General features: G+C 38.8%; 1 protein-coding gene across 2 annotated transcripts in view; it reads right to left on the bottom strand.

Moving 5' to 3' along the window:
- The window catches only part of RSU1 (Ras suppressor protein 1), a 197,375-nt gene that overhangs the window by 139,665 nt on the left and 40,927 nt on the right, over window positions 1–16,783 (bottom strand). For both annotated transcript variants that reach the window (XM_054695107.1, XM_037510671.2), the window contains exons 6-7: window positions 16,334–16,416; window positions 15,949–16,063 (exon numbers count right to left, since the gene is read on the bottom strand). In XM_054695107.1, the coding sequence (XP_054551082.1) occupies window positions 15,949–16,063; window positions 16,334–16,416 (198 nt within the window). The remainder of the gene's footprint in view (window positions 1–15,948; window positions 16,064–16,333; window positions 16,417–16,783) is intronic.

A 16,783-nucleotide genomic window follows, 5' to 3' on the forward strand; every position in this document is an offset into this window, starting at 1 on the left:
GCTACCTTGATATAATTTGTAAAATGAACAGAAAGATAGTCTAGAAATTTTGAAAATTAAAAAGAAGTAGAAAAGCAAAAATCACCTAAAATCTCAACACACACATAATCAATAACTTTTTTTTTTTTTTTTTTGTGGGACCCTCGCCTGCAGCCAGGGAATGAACCGGCACCGCAGAGGCTGCAGACAGCCTCGCAGCCCAGTGCTCAACGGCTGCGCCACCAGGGGAGGCCCATAATCAATAACTTTTTAATTCATTTTTATGTATGTAAATATTCTCTGTAATTAAAATCACACCATAAATTCAAACTTATAATGTACTGTTGTAAGCATTTCCCATGTTGTTTTATATTCTATAATTGACCTAGTTTATTTAACCATTCTTTTATCACTGGACATTAAGGTGGCTTGAAAATAGTCACTATTATAAAAATTACTGCAAAAAAACATATTTATACAAACCATTGTCTGAGTTCTTAATTATTTCTTGAGGATAGCTTTTGAAAGACAGGACTCCCCAGAACACATCACTTTGACATGTGGATTGTTTCAAGCTGAGGTCAGTTGAGGCCCTGCAGGCTCACTAGAATCTTTTACCACTCCCTTATAAAAGAAGGTAAACTGGGTGTCTTACCCAGAATTAGGGCTATTACCGGAAACAGCCTTTTTATTTGAAAAACCTAACTGTACAGCAGGACATTTAATAAACATCATTGCTTTCTTTCTTCTTTTTTAAATTGTTGATTCTGCTAAGGGCCAGCTGAAGTCTCATCCCTGATTGTCAGTCTCTCCAAAACTCCTACATCGAGTCCTAGTCCCCATGTAATTGTATCTGGAGGTAAAGCCTCTGGCAGATAACTAATTGTGAGTCTGAAGCCCATGTGAAGTAAATGCCCTAATAAATGAGAATGGGGAGAGGACACAAAAAGAAGGTATCTGCCCCACAAACCAGGAAAACTACCTTCACCAGTAACTAAATCCCCCAGGCACTTGACTTCCCAACCTCCAGAGCTTGACTTCTGAAGGTCGGACTTTGCAGTCTCCAGAGCTATGAGAAATTTGTTCCAGCCACACAGTTTATGAAAGTTTTGTTACAGCAACAGGAGCTAAAGTCTTTTTAGACTATCTGAAGTCATGAAGATCTTTGTGCAGGCTGTAATCCTATTTCAATTATACTTGGCATCCTAATTTAATAGTTCCTTAACTGTTCTTAAGGTTTCATTAGATTAGATAAAATGTCTTTGGGAAACATTTACTAGATTCCTAACCACCACCACCGGCACAAAACATAAACAGTGGTTAAAAGTATGGAGTTTGAGAGACACAGATTCTACCTATGTGACTTTGGCAAGCTACCCTTCTCTAAGCGTCTGTTTTCTAATTTATAAAATAAATTACAAGTAATTCTACCTCATGAATAGCTTATTTAGGAGGCATTAATTAGAATATTCTAATTAAATATTTTCATTAGAAGAGATAAACACTCATAAATGGTAGCTAAGAATATCATCATTATGATTATTATTGGTATTTTCTACCTCATTCATAAAAACATTAAGTCAATTTCAAAATCAATATAACACAACGCAATACAAAGTTAAGAATTTTATTAACATGGAAAGTTCAATGTTCTTCAAAGTGGTGTTTGCAACAATTCATGAAGTCATCTAAAGTTTATGATTCACTAGTATAAGATCTGGTCATGTGGAGAATAAGAAAATTGTGCTAGTCTGAAGGTGAAAGAACTGACAAAGATCAAAAGTTTTGTTAAAGAAGTGGGTGAACAGCTAAAGTTCAAAAAAAATAGATGTTAACTAGGCTTTTTTTTTTTTTTTTTTTTGCATAGACTATCTGGGGTGCAGGTCAGAGGTGGGAACATGGGGGAGGGAGAGAGGAATCACCAGAGACACAGTGGGGAGTGGGGAGCAGAACAGGAGTATCTACTGAAATACACTGCTGAGGGGAGCAGTGGACGAGACAGGAGAGGTCTGCTGTGCCATGTGGGTTAGCTCCCTGGGCGGGGATCAAACATAAGCCATAGTGGTGATAGTCCTGAGACTTTACTCCTGGGCCATCAGGGAGGCCCCCCTAACAAGGCTCATTGTAATCAGTTCACATGGTAGACAAATATCAAGTCATTGTTTTATACCTGAAACTAATATATTGTTACATGTCAGTTATACCTCAAAAAAAAAAAAAAATCAAATAAAACCAGGGTTGCTCACATGCTCATAGGGAGACTCAGTCCAGAAGCACCTAGTATTCCATGCACAGGCTGCACACTGAGCAGGCTGGCAATCCTAACACTATCACCAAGATCACCACTGGAAAGCAACAACTTTTATAGCTTGGAGATTATCCAATTTACAGGCCATGTCATTCAGTCCACCTGTCGTCACCACATTAAAAACAATAATGAGGTAGGTGATTTATTTCATGGTTTTGAAGTCCATTTATACTGTGGTTCTGGGTCTAAAAATTTTACAAGAGTAATCTTGCAGTTCTATTTGTCAAGGCACTATGAATAAAAGTCCTGCTTACAATGAAAAAAAAAGTATATGACTAAACAAAAGTTCTGGAATATCAATTAAAAGCATGAATGAAAAGAACAAATTTGATCTTTTTGGTCACCGTCCTTAGGAGCACCTAAGTGGTATAACAACATTCCCTAAGATGTTGGAAAGTTGGGCAACTCACTTCTGCAAATTCTTTTACAGCAAATTATAGCTAGCGAAGTCTTTTGGATAGCAATTGCTTTCACTTGGGTCAACTAAAATGGCCAAACAATGGACCTTTAACACCAACCATTGATCTTGCTAATTGTATCTGCCACTATATTTGTTTCCTTTGTTTCCAGGCAGTCCTCTTTTCCAACACCATTCCAATTGTTAAATGGTCACAACACAAAGTGACAGATTTAGTGTTTCACTGGCAATTTATATAACTGACTGCTACCCTGTTGTTGTAGTGAATCATGATTTATTTGTCTCACACTGTAGCACATAACCTTTTAAATGCAAGGGGAAAAAAAAAAAACCAACACCTCTTTAAAGTTTATATATGACCATCTACCACTATATGCTATGAACTAGATTTGTAAGAGAACCAATCAAATGAGTGATGGATTTCTCTTTCTATAGCTTTACCTTCATGCACAATCCGATTATGTACCCGAGGCTCAGGCAACTTTCTTTATTTCCCGTGATTCAGGGAAGATAAACATAGATGACATCCATAGCTAATAGAACCTAAAATAATAAAGGATTAAAACAACAAAGATTTGTTTGGGTGGGAATTTTATGCTGCCTTCAGTCTGGTCCATAGATGGATTTGGGGGCATTTTAAAATCATCCAAATTATATGTAAAATTTCTTAAATGAAAACACACACTTTGGGGGAAAGCATTTCACTGGTAGCATCAAGGGGTCGCTGATTCTTGATAAGGTTAAAAATGTGGTATACAGAAATCTGATCTATTATTGTGAAATAATAGTCATTAAAAGCACAAATAAGCATGTGAACAATGTAACAATATCAAGGGATGTCAAGTTTTACACTAAGTTTTATAAGTAAAGAAATGAGAGAAATGCTTGGTGTTACAGGCTGAACTGTGGCTTCCCCCCAAAATTAATGCTGAAACCGTAACTCCCAGTATCTCAGAATGTGACTGGGCTATAAAATAAGTCAATAAAGTTTAAAAAGATGAAATACAGCTTATGATTTATGAACATAATGAAATGAAATTAGAAATTGAAAGATTTGGAATTTGAAATCCTGGAAACAAAGAAAAATATCTTCAAATATTTGAAAAATAAATAGTTTTAAGTAACCCATGTGCCAAAGGAGACATTATAAGGGAAACTGGAAAATATTTTGAACTGAGTGATCCTGGAAACACAAAAGGTATCAAATAAATGTAGCTAAAATAAGTATTGTAAATTTGCTTAAATGCTTATATTAAAAAAAAAAGATTGAAATCAATGACCCAAGTTTTCTTCTAAAGAAGCTTAAAAAACAGCAAATTGCATACAAAGTGAGCAGAAGAAAAGGAAATCAATGAAATATAAAACTGAGAATAGAGAAATCAATAAAACACCTCTGGATTTTAAATGAGTAGCCAAATTAATAAAGTCTAGCTAAACCAATCAAAGGAGAAAAAAAAGAGGAGAAACACAAATTACTAGTATTGCAAAATAAAAATGGAACATCATTACAGATGCTGTATGTTGCATCTATAGATGCTACAGGCCAATTTAGAAGAAATACACCAAATCTCTGAAGTATGCAAATTACCAACTGACACTAAATAGAAAATCCTAAGAGCTTTAGATCTATGAAAAAAACTGAATCCATAATTCACAACTTTTCCACAAAGAAAACTCAAGACCCAGATGACTTTACTAATGAATTCTTTTGAACATTTACAGGAGAATAAATACCAATTTTACACATTTTAACTCTATTTCTGATACAAAAATCCAAGATCCTTTCAGAAGAAAACTATATACACGCCAATATCTTTCATGAACTGAACAAAGAGTTACAATATTAGATACTAGCAAATCAAATCTACAAATATACAAAATGGAAAATATACAAAATAAAAAACACATGATCATCTCAACAGATGCAGAAAAGCATTTAACAAAATCCAGCACCTTTTCATGATAAAACTACTCTACAAATAAGAAACATAAGGGCACTTCCAAGACCTTACAAAGGTCATCTACAAGAGACGGGGTATATAGAAAATCTAAAAAATATGTCCTCACCAAACAAACAAAAAACAGCAAGAAAACCCTAACTACTAGATCTTAGAAGAAGTTAAGGAAAAACAGAGGAATCAAGGTCATTTTACAAAAATAAAACTGTATTTCAATATGCTAACAACAACTGAATATAAATTAAAAAAAATACCACCTACGAAAACAGCAAAAACAAGAAAAACTTAAGGAACAATTTAACAAAATACATGTAAGTGAAAACTACAACACTGCAAGAAAAAAATTTAAAAACCTCAACAAATGGAGAAACAATGTTCACAGATTGGAAAATTATTATTAAGATGCTGATTTTTCTCAAAATTCCTCTATCAATTCAGTAAAATTCCAACCAAAATTCCAGCACACTAGAATTTATATGCAAAGGCTACAGGATAGATAAAAAAATTTGAAAAAGTGAAAGGAGACATATTAGGTGACTTAAAAGATTTCTTATGAAGCTATAGGCATCAAGACAAAGGCTATAAAGGTAGAAAAATGAAATATACAGTCCAGAAATACATCCAAACTTAATAGCAAATTGGTTTTTGACTATATATCAAGACAATTCAATAGGAAAAGAAAAATGATTTTCTAGAATGGTGCTGCAATTATTTATATGGAAAAATGATTTTCTATCATACACAAAATTTGAGTTGATTAACCTCCATGAAGACAGGGATTCCACTTTACCCCCCACTCCAGTGAGAAAGATATCTATAACTATACATGTATGTTACGTACTAAATTCCCTGGATATCTATGTGTGTATATATAGTTGGTGTTGAATAAAAGAACTATAAATGAAAAGAACATGCTGTTGTAGAAACAAGAAAGGAACTACTGAGCTAGAAATTGGTGAGGAAGGACTCAATGAGGGAAAAAACATGTAAGTTGGTGCCTGAACACACCAGCATTTTAAAAACATTCTGGGGAGGATTTCATCTCTAGATGAAGCACAGGGCAAAGATCACAAAGAACCAAGAGGAGTGGTGGTGGTCATGAGTGAGGGGAAGAGACACAAGAAAAAACAGAGGCCAGATGACCTGTGGTACCACAGCTCAACAGAGTACATCAGGTGGTCAAATGATGTTCTTTTGTTCATCGTTGTTTCATATTAAATTTTATAAGGAAAACAAAAAGATTCTTCTAGTGGTTCCCACCACTAAGAGAGGTGCATGTGAGGCTCACTGGCATTTCAATTATGCCAGCTGGAGTGTGGAGGTGTGTGTGGTGTGCTCTCCAATAGAAGAGCATCTATACAGGGTTGGGGCCCACTTTGCATCCTGAGATGCCAGACAAACTTCTGCCACCCTCAACCCTGAGCTGGAGTAAACAGGTTGGAAAATTCATGAATGAATGCAAATGATTATTTAATATTAGAAGTGTCTGGAATCTTTACTTAGAAGTTTGCTGACTTTATTTTTTGTCGCTAGAAATATGCTATACTTTATAGTTTAGACCAACTAGCCTATAGTAAAACTGGCTTCATCACATGTCATTTAAAATCAGGAACCTACCAATGGCATTGAAGATGTACTACATTAAAGAAATCTAATCACAAAAGTGACATAATCCAGCTTGTGATTCTACAAAATCACCTGGACCACTCTGTGAAGAAGACATTACAAAGTGCAAGACAGGAAGCAAAGGGAGCAGGTAGGAAGCTCTTGTGGAAGCCCTAGTGACAAGAGAGGTTCTGCTCTCTTAAGGATGCTAAGCTCAAGTGTAACACTGGAGTTGGCATTCTAGCAAATTTGGGTACTAGTTACAATTTCTGTTACTCTAGTGTCAATTACCTGTTCAGTTTTTTCTTTCAAAGATTCTTCCTATGATGGCAATGGATATGTCTATCTCATTTACTACTGTTCTCCAAACCCAACAGATGAGAGAAATACATTTTATAGGTCAGAATCTGACATAAGATAGACAGGGATTGTTCAAGAACCACCATCCTTTTTGAAACAGCAACTCTAAGTGGCAACAGAGAGAATACTGAGGCCTACCAAAAGGCTAATTGTAGTTGAGAACAAGTGTTGTTTATTCCTATTAGGATGTTGGTTACCGCCTAAAACTTCACAGAAGTACAAATGGCACCATCCGATGCTTTCGTGCAGCAGACAATTCATGGAATTGACATTCAGTTGAAAATAAGAATGATTCTAGAAAAGTCTAAATAAACAAGCTAAAAAAGACTGGTCCACTATGAGTTACAAGAAGACATAACTATTATGGGTCTATCAGTACATTTGTGGTGTTGACATGTTCCACTGTGCTCCTTCCCCAGCCTCACTTCCCCCAAAGATACATTCACACAAGCAATAGCATTTGGGTATGATTAAGTATAACACTGCCTGTTTTTTTTTTATGTATAGAGATAACATATAGGAGATGTTTTGAGAGGATGTTACATAAATGTTAAGGTATTATCTATGTATTCAGGGAATAGAACCAATTTTTCAGATACGCCTCTGGAATTAAAAAAAAAAAAAAATTAAATCCAAAATCTCAGTACCGCCAGCATTTCTCTCAGGGTAAGAATACATTTAGTGTCCTATTAAATCAAAGGATGGTCCATTGCAAACAGTGGCATGCTTTCCCAGCTGGTGTTAACACAGATTGATGCACATGTTCAATCACACTGAACCTGACATTGGGCTTCCTGAAATTTATAATACAGAATGGAAATGTTTTATGTGTTACAACTTCCCACCCCCTTTAAAGTAATAATTCACCAGGCAGAAATACAATTCACTTAGCATTTTTAAAATCTACACTTAAACCATTTTACAGGGCTAAAGATTCACTGAAAGAGAATATATAAAATGAAACATGTTAAAAAATGCCAGGAAGGAGTTAAGAGGGGAGTAATTTTTGATATCAACTAAGACCATGGGAATTTAAAAAATACACATTATTTTTCATGAAGTATGACAAAAGTAATATTATCCCTGAAAACAATGTAAAAATGTGAAATAATTCAAGTCAAAATTCAAAAATTTCAAAGAAAAAAAGGTAAGATATATGTTTTGAATTATTGCAATCTGTCATCTGATGATAAATGTCTTTTTTTACTGGCTCAGTATTGATCAATTTATGGATACATCGTTATTGGAAGGGATTTATTTCTGAAGTAAAAAGATCTGCACTAAAAACCTGATTCTGTCAATAATATAACTCTGGCTAAGTCACAATCGTCTTGCACATTCTAGTTTCTCCATCTTTAAAAATTGGCCAAAGAACTCTCCCTGCCTACATTATAGAAGTAATATAGATGTCATGACACTAGTATGCAAATTATGATACTCTGTGTAAAAACTATGTATCTCTTATCTAACTTTAAGGTAACTTCAAAAATGTTGGCAATCAATTGACAGATTAGATTTTTTTTTTGTACAAGTGGCATGCATCTTATCACGCTAACATATTTTGGCATTTGGCAACTATTTTACAACTCTTTTTGGGGGGATATGTAGCCCCATTCATGTTTAATCCAGAGCCTTTTTTTTTCTTTAGATAAAATGCTATTCCTCCATAAAGACTAATTTCTATCCTACTTTATTCTAGAAAGGGCAAAAAACAAAAGCAGCAAATGGCCCAGCCCTCGGTTCCCTGGGTATAGTAGTCACAGGCTGAGTGAGTCCTATGTTCCAGCTCTGAGTCTGTGACCTCAGCAGGTGAGCAAACCTGTCACAGTCTCATTAAAAGGAGAGAAAGTGCCCAACCTACTGTGGCTCTTGTGACATTGGATAAAGCACGTAAGGGGCAGCTTCATGTTCAACCAATACTTGCTTCCTCCTCCTATACCCTTTTGGCTTCTTCAGGGCAACACAGAAAAACTAAAATAATAAAAACAGAACCCTAAAATATTTAATCTGTAAATGATGCAGACACACAAACAGGTGCAGGCCCCTCATGGCTCCCCCACCTTCACTCCCCCAGGTGTCCTTGCCACCTTGCTCCTCTCAGAAGACCTGCTTCCACTCTCCCTACTGGTCACAGCTCTGGTGCCAGACCCCGCTACCACACCCGGGTCTTTATAGCAACTTCCCCTGAGGGCTTCCAGCAGGACCAGCTCAGAGTTAGAGTCAGTTGCTTCTTCTAAAGGTGGAGACGGAGACAGAGAAGATTAGTGAAAATCACATTTAAGTGAATAAAACAAGAACGCTTGTCACAGAAGTTGGAAGCTGGAACTCCTGCATGATGGTTGTGTTTCTACCGTCAAAAAGTAGGCGAAGAGTAACATGGGGTTTGCAGACTCAAGTGTATACAGGGTTATGAAACAAATATTGTAAGAGGAACAAAAAAAAAAATGGTAATACAAGTGAGAGGATGGGACAAAGCACTTCCAAGAAGTCTCAAATGGGCACTCTGGACATTATCTGCTGGTGAGTAAAAGGAGACTACATTAAACTGTCCAGACCATGCAACTGGTAACATTGCTACATTTGATAAATTCTATAATTATCTAGGGAATAATGGTAATTTCAACATGCTATGTTTTAGGATATTAAAAACTAATTTTTGAGGGCCTCCCTGCTGGCACAAGGGATTAAGTACCGCACTATGAAGCAATCCACAGCCTCTGCAGCACGAGTTCAATCCCTGGCCAGGGAGCAACCTACATAGCGCAGCAGACCTCTCCTGTCTCGCCCGCTGCTCCCCCCAGCAGTGTATTTCAGTGAGTCTGCCTGTTCTGTTCCCCACTCTGTCTCGGGTGAATCCTCTCACTCCCCCCCATCTCTGGCCTGTACCCCAGCTCTTGTATGCATAAATATTTAAAAAAATTAATTTTTGAGTGAAAATAAAATATATAGATCATTAGATAATCCTGATATGTGACATCTTCATTTTCATTTTGGCAAGAATCTTCAAGCAGCAAAGTGGTTCAGGCAAGGATCCTGCTAAACTAGAACTCACAACCCAGTTGGGAAAAAAGTCAGCTGCTACCAGTTATAGTGACTGATCAGCATGTGGATAAAGTGACTTGCCTGAGCTCACCCTTCTTGGGATGCTCACAAATAGAATGGTATCCCAGGCCAGCAGACGCCACTCCCCTCAAATTTAACTACACCGTCCTACAACTTGATTTTCCTTACAAGTGTGAGATGGATAGATCAACAAAACCAAGGAGAAGAGAAAATGGCAAATTCAGTAATACTAGATCCTAACCTAATTAGGCAGAACAGGATTCATCTCTATCTTTTACAGGTAACAGGATTTGGGCAGAAATGTCCCAATAGAAAGCTACCTTGGGTGAGGGCAGATAATTATCCACTGTGGAGAATCTACACAATTTTTTTTTTTATTTGCTTATTATGACTGGGAATCTGATTATTTTGGAGATGGTTATCACTGGCATTGTATTTTTTTCAAGATTTATTTATTTATGCATACAAGAACTGGGGTACAGGCCAGAGGTGGGGGGGAAGGCGTGAGCAGATTCACCAGACAGAATGGGGAGCAGAACAGGCAGACTGACTGAATTACACTGCTGAGGGGAGCAGCAGCCGAGACAGGAGAGGTTTGCTATGCCATGTGGGTAACTCCCTGGCTACCCACATGTGCTGCAGAGGCTGTGGATTGCTTCACAGTTCTATGCTTAACCCCTTCCGCCACCAGGGAGGCCTTGGCATTATGTCTTAATAGACAAAAGATTTTACATGATAGCTAGTATGCTCAACTCTGAAACAATCAACTTCACATTCTAGATCTTCAGTGGTTTTAGTTTACAACAAAATAGGAATGATTTAGAAATACAGATTTATATGAGGTATTCTGAACTGAAATAAATTACTAACAGGTAGACAAGTGACAAAGAGTCTACACACATTAGTACTATTAAAATGAAAACAAGCAGCTCAGAGCAACAGCTATCATGAGTTCTAGGAAAAGAAAATATCCTTAGTGAGAGGAGTGTTGTCACAAAATGCAGCATAAGACAGTGAGGAATTAATTACTGGAAAGCAAAGTTGCCTCCTGCAGAGCAGCAGTGTGAGATCTAACCGAAGCAGTGCGTCTTACCAGTGCAACACTCAAAGGATTCCACATTCAGGGACAAGGTCAGAGTCAACAACAGGGAGAAAGGGTGGACCCAAGCAACCAAAAGGTTCCAACCAAAATCTAACCACAGAGCCTTCTAGAAGGAAGACCTTGGTAACCAGCTCTGAGCCTCAACATAAAACTCACAAGAAGGGTAGAGACTTGGAAAACCATTTGTGAAATTAAAGTTTATTATTATAATTATGATGGGGTTTTAAGAATGGCAAGGACCCCGTCTTGTGAACTTCATGATTTTGTGTAATCTCTTTCCTAAGTTTTCAGGGTTCTCTTATTCGTCCACACCCTCCAATCATAAGATATTTCTTTGTACCCTTAGACATTTCTAAACGCAAACTGGAACATACAGCGCATAGAGCCACCAGCCTGGAAATCACCTAAGGTTGTTAGCTCTAGGGCTTTATCTGTTTTGAGGGTTGATCAGGATATCTGCCTTTCCTTCCTCTGCTATCAACGCAGCCCCTTTCTCCACTCCACTAATTAATTCTTTCATTAATTAAAAGTAGGTGAAACTTCAGCAAGCTGAGTTGCTGTTTTTTAGGAGATACTGGAGGCTGGCTGAAAATGCTGACCCAACAAAGACCTGGATTCAGGTAGGCTCCCAGGGAGATTTCATTTGTGTCTAGTTCACTCTATCACTGGCAGAGTGAGGTAAATGTAAGGAAAAAGGGGACGGGTGGAGCCTCACTCTGTCTTGTAAAAGAACCCACTTTTCTTATGGAAAGCGTCAAGCATCCTATGATGAGCCGCAAGGCTCAATCCACCCTCTCATCACTTTGGGAGCTCTCATCCCTATCTGTTAACACCATACCTGCACACGTAGCCCAGACCTTTCATGTGAATTCCAGACTCTTTCGCCTTTCTCAGTTAGATGGCCAAAAGGCACCTCAAACTTCAACTACCTGGACCTCAACTCAGGACCAGCTCTGTGCCGCCTCCTCGACTTAACCTGCTCTTCAGTCACCCCCCATCCTTCTGGCTCCGCGGGAGCAACCGCTCACAGTCAGCAACTCTCTCCTCATTTCATCACCATTGATTCCTGTCAGTTCTGCCTTACTACTATCTGCATGAAGGCAGAGGGCTGCACCCCTTCTGGAGGTTCTGGGGAAAATCCATTTCCTTGTCTTTTTCAGTTTCTTAGGCTCCCTGAGCTCCTGGCTCATGGTTCCTGACTCCAACCTCCAGCTTCTGTCACCGTATCTTCTACTAGATTCTCTGGTCCCCTTCTCTTTCTCTTCCACAGACCCTTATGATTACACTGGGCTTACCTTCTAAGCCAGATAATCTCCTGCCTCATGATTGTAAATCATATTAGCAAAGCTCCTTCATCCTAACAAGGTAACACATTCACAAGTTCTGGCAATCAGAAGGTGAGCATCTTTGGAGGTTACTGTTAAGACTACTACCATCTCAGTCGTGGTAAAAGCCAGTATCACAATGTCCCTCCAAGGTCCCAAGAGATCAAATCCCTACATCCTACCTATGTTCATCACTTCCAACTCTCCCTCTCGCTTACTCTGTTCCAGCTACACTAGTCTCCTTGCTGTTCCTCAATATACACCCACCTTAAGGCCTCTGCACGTGCTTCGCCCTTAGGTCTCTGCTTACCTGACAGCACCTCCTGAGTGAGGTTTCTGACCACTCTGTATAACAGAGCAACAACACCCAACACCCCCCTCCATCTGGAAACTCACTTTCATGTTTATTTTTGTCCCCGAGCCCTTACATCTGATATGCTTAGGGTTTACCTATTCACCCTCCCCTATTTGAATATCATACGGGGTGCTAGCTCTTGTTATGTCCTCAGCAAATAAAATATGAAGCAGGGGCTCAAGAAACAGTTTCTGGTTAAGTGCATTTTACTTTATTGGAAAAGTTCGTTAGAGACAAGACCTGGTCTAAAGTGGGAAGTTAATAAATGTCCGAATGAGTGAATAAATGAATGGGTGAAAGACAGACCCAATTTATATGTAATTTTGTACAGATATACAGAATAACACAAAAATCAAGTGCTTCACTCTTTACAAATCAGACATAAAGGTTAAAGAAACTTATTCAGGGAGGCACAATAAAAGAAAGGTAACACAATTACATATTCAAACTCCAACCAAGGCCCTGACTATTTTGCTCTGTCCCTGCATATTTTTAGATCTGACAAATCAGAACTCTTCTGGATTCCCTTGCTTGGCTCAAATGCTCTTACCAACGAGGTTTCAAGTTAATAAACTCCAACTTTGTTCTTAAAGGAAATTTCATAGTAATCTCTAAAGCATTTACCTTGCTGCTTCAGATATGCAAAAAATGAATATACAGATGAGAGATCATTTCCACACTTTAAACTGCACCCAGAAGCAAACCTGAAGCCAGTGGATACTGCAGGGACAGATATAATAAGCTTCAAGCACCTCAGTCCTGTGACTGCATATCAGCCAGCCAGGGCTGCTCCAGATGATCAGCTTAGATACCAGGCACACAGACAACAAAGCCATTCCTTCTGTGGCTCGATGTTTATTGGGGAAAGAACCATAGGGACAATGCAACTGGTTTGGCATGTTTCAGTGGAATAGTAATTTGTTTCACAGAGCCAGCTCAGTCTGCATTTTGCAGGGAGCTGTCCTAGTCCTGCTGCTCAGACACCAGCAGTCGGCCTTGCCACTGGCCACATTATATTCCCTCTCCTCCCAACACCATTTGATGGCAGTGGTGGGAACCAGGGTCAGAAGCTGTGTTTTGTCTACACTTGAAAACTGCTTTTTGGAATACTCTTGCTGCCACAAAAATGGACTGGATACAGCACAGTGGTAAAAGAACAGGTACCTGGACCACGAGCTGTCAGGGTTCCAAACTCACTGTGTCCCTGAGGATGTGTTACCAACCCGTTCTATGTCTCAGTTTCCTCACCTTCAAAAAAGCCCACTTAGCTATTTTTGTGATGATTGTGGAGATATTGCAGGATGTAGCAAAGGCAGCCATCATCATTGTATCCTGGCACACAAGGCCTTAATATACTACTACTATTTTATTCTTGACTTCAAAAAAAAAAATCATTGTTCAAAAATAAGTAAAACATCTGTCTTCATTTTGTGTTTAGATTTGCAGCAGAAACTCCCAGGGGTTTTAGCACTTATCTCCAGCTAAGTGTTTGTCTGCCATGAAGGAAAACTGCCACCAAGCAGATGTTGAGATGAAGCTTTTCTAGGTCTGGCTTACAAAAATAAAGTCCTGTAAATACTTCCTCCTCAATTCTATTCCTGAATAAAAATATATATAATTTGTTATTGGGGACCTCAACAGTGATGTCAGGCAAATAGGTTTACATGCAATATTTAAATAGGGTAGGCAACATGAGTAGGATTTAAAAATACACAAATAGATGTGTAAGTCTAGGTTCAACTATTTGTTAGAAAAACAAATTATCTGATAGAAATCATTCATTAATCTAATGCCTTCAATTGCCTTGTTATTGGACTAAAGAAATAAAACAAGAAAATAGACATTCTGTTTGTTTCTACTAGTCACACCAAGCAAGGACACACGTCGGAGCACTAAGTGAACTCTGCCGTAGTAGAGAGACTTCGATTCTTGTGTTGAGATTGGATTTGGTAGGCTGGGGAGGAATCTTGCATTTTTATTCTGTAAAAATGTATATGTGTTGGTAAGGCTAACACCTATGGTTAGCAATCACTGTACAGAGTATTTCTTTTGACAGGAATTTTCTTGCCTTAAAATTTCTGCAAAGATCTTTTCTTGATCCTCTAGCCTGTTCCTGAAGTGAGAGTGACTATTATAACTCAATGCAGAGAAGGTTCTGAGTTACTTCTGGGCCCTTAAAATCAGTACAAATTTCTCTAGGCCTTTATACTAACAAAGGAGCTAGATGGGTGGGTGGGAGTGTTGGGTTGTGAAACTACATCTGTTGAATGAAATCACATGAGTGCTTTTCCCTTACACTGGCAACCCCCATCTGAGCTTTCTGGGCCAATGGAAATGTTCTTTACTTGTGCTTTCCCATGGGGTAGCCGCTAGCCACATGTGACTACTGAGCACTTAAAAGGGAGCTAGTGACAGTCACACTGGACAATGCAACTCAAAAAGAAGTCAAACTGTGTCTACTCAGAGTCTACCCAACACCCTGCTGTCGAGCCCTTCGATGATTCACTCATTCTGTGCAGGCTCCTTGAGCACCTCCCACATGCTCAGTACAAGGGTGGCACTGGGGTTAGAGCCATGAACAAATGCCAAACCTCTGCTCTCATGTGCTTACATCCTCATTTATAACAACTGACCTCTTTAAAACCACCAGCCTCATTTGAGGAACTACTTCCTCCAGGAACTCTGAGTTCAATGTGTTTATTAAAATTATAACATTTTGCAACAGAAAAGCAAATAATCATAGTATGAGAAAACAATGCAGCTGTTTTGAAGAAATCAGTGAGTACTGAGAATATGCCTGAGAAAAGAGAAGTGCATTTCTGAATTTTTCCAGAAGGGAAGCACATACACAACAACAGAACATTTGGGCAGAGGTAATTTCTGAGGAGGCCATCAGCCCACCCTGAGCCCTGTGAACCAGAGGGCAGAATCTTGAGATCTAGCTGCCGGGGGAGAAGTATCAAGGGATTCCGAACCAGAGCACAGTGACCAATTCCCAACGGAGATGGAATCAGGAGAGAACCAAGTTCAAGTTTGGAAAAGGTATTTTTCAAGGAGCTATAACAATTATTTGGCAAAAGTGCTTTAAGGATTAAAAAAAAAATTAAGGACTACAAAAGATAAGAGCAATGATTGGATTTTTAGAAAATCACCTGCTAGTAAAGAAGGAGCTACTGATAAAACCATTACCACTGATCTGAGGCTCTTTCGTGAGCCTCCGTGTGGGCAGCAGAGCCAGCTAGTGTTTCGGCAGCAGCTTCTGAGACACTGGGCGCTGCAGCTGCTGAACAATGCAGGACAGGTCAACCTGAAATGGCTAAACTCTGGTCAATGACAAAAGCTACTAGAAATGATAAGAATTGGGTGCGTCAGTGGAGGCTGTTTGCCAAGAAAAGGAGAGTTATTCAGAATTGCTGCATTTGGATCATTATTATTAATTAAACCCAGAACTAAGGTGATTCATCAGCAATCTTACCGAGTTCTGGGGGCAGCACTGTCAGACGGTTCCCCTGAATGTGGAGTTCCTTAAGCTGAGTAAGCTCCCCGATTTCCTTTGGCAGCGAGACCAGGTCGTTATCCCTGAGGCTGAGCTAAATATAAGAACACAAGGGGTTGTCAAAGAATTTTCACATAAAAGGTGCTCAACAGCAACTCTTGTCCTCTCGCATGTCCTCTCTTCTTCGAAGGCTCAATCCTTTCAATTTATTTACAAGGGTCTGGGGATGAACAAGAAACAGTATCGGGAGTAGTGGTTTATTCCTGCAAAACAAACCATACTCCTGCTTAAATTGACTTGAGTCTACTCTTACAAGGGCTGCAGAAGTGAATTGATTTTCTAAGAATTTAGATAAATTACTTACTATCTGCAACTTTGTGAGCTTCCCAATATCTGCCGGCAGGGTTTCAAAATCGTTGTCACTTAGATAGAGTGCACGCAGGGTGGCTGCAAATTAAACAGCAATATATAAACAGGGTGGCATGGAACCCAACCACTTGAGGTCTGATCAATACAAGGGAGTCAGCTTTGATTAATAACCCCGGCTTGGTGAAAAGCCTGTGACATACCTAGGGCTCACAATAATAACAAGCAGGTCAAACTTAGATTTACTGGCTTATTGCGGAGCTGGTGTGTTTAGGAAAACATCTATATCCAGCAGGACTGACACAATTAACAACTGTGGGCACTAGCAGTTTTTGGCATGGAGTTTCCATAAGCACTAGAAAAAGATAGCTATTTTTCTTCTATTACTTCCGATTCACATTTATTACTGTTTTTGCATCCCAAGTAAAACAAAAAAGACCATTGTGTC

The sequence above is a fragment of the Talpa occidentalis genome, unplaced genomic scaffold (assembly GCF_014898055.3).
Source record: "Talpa occidentalis isolate TD23 unplaced genomic scaffold, MPIMG_talOcc4v2.1 talOcc4.14, whole genome shotgun sequence".
Classification (NCBI taxonomy): domain Eukaryota; kingdom Metazoa; phylum Chordata; class Mammalia; order Eulipotyphla; family Talpidae; genus Talpa; species Talpa occidentalis.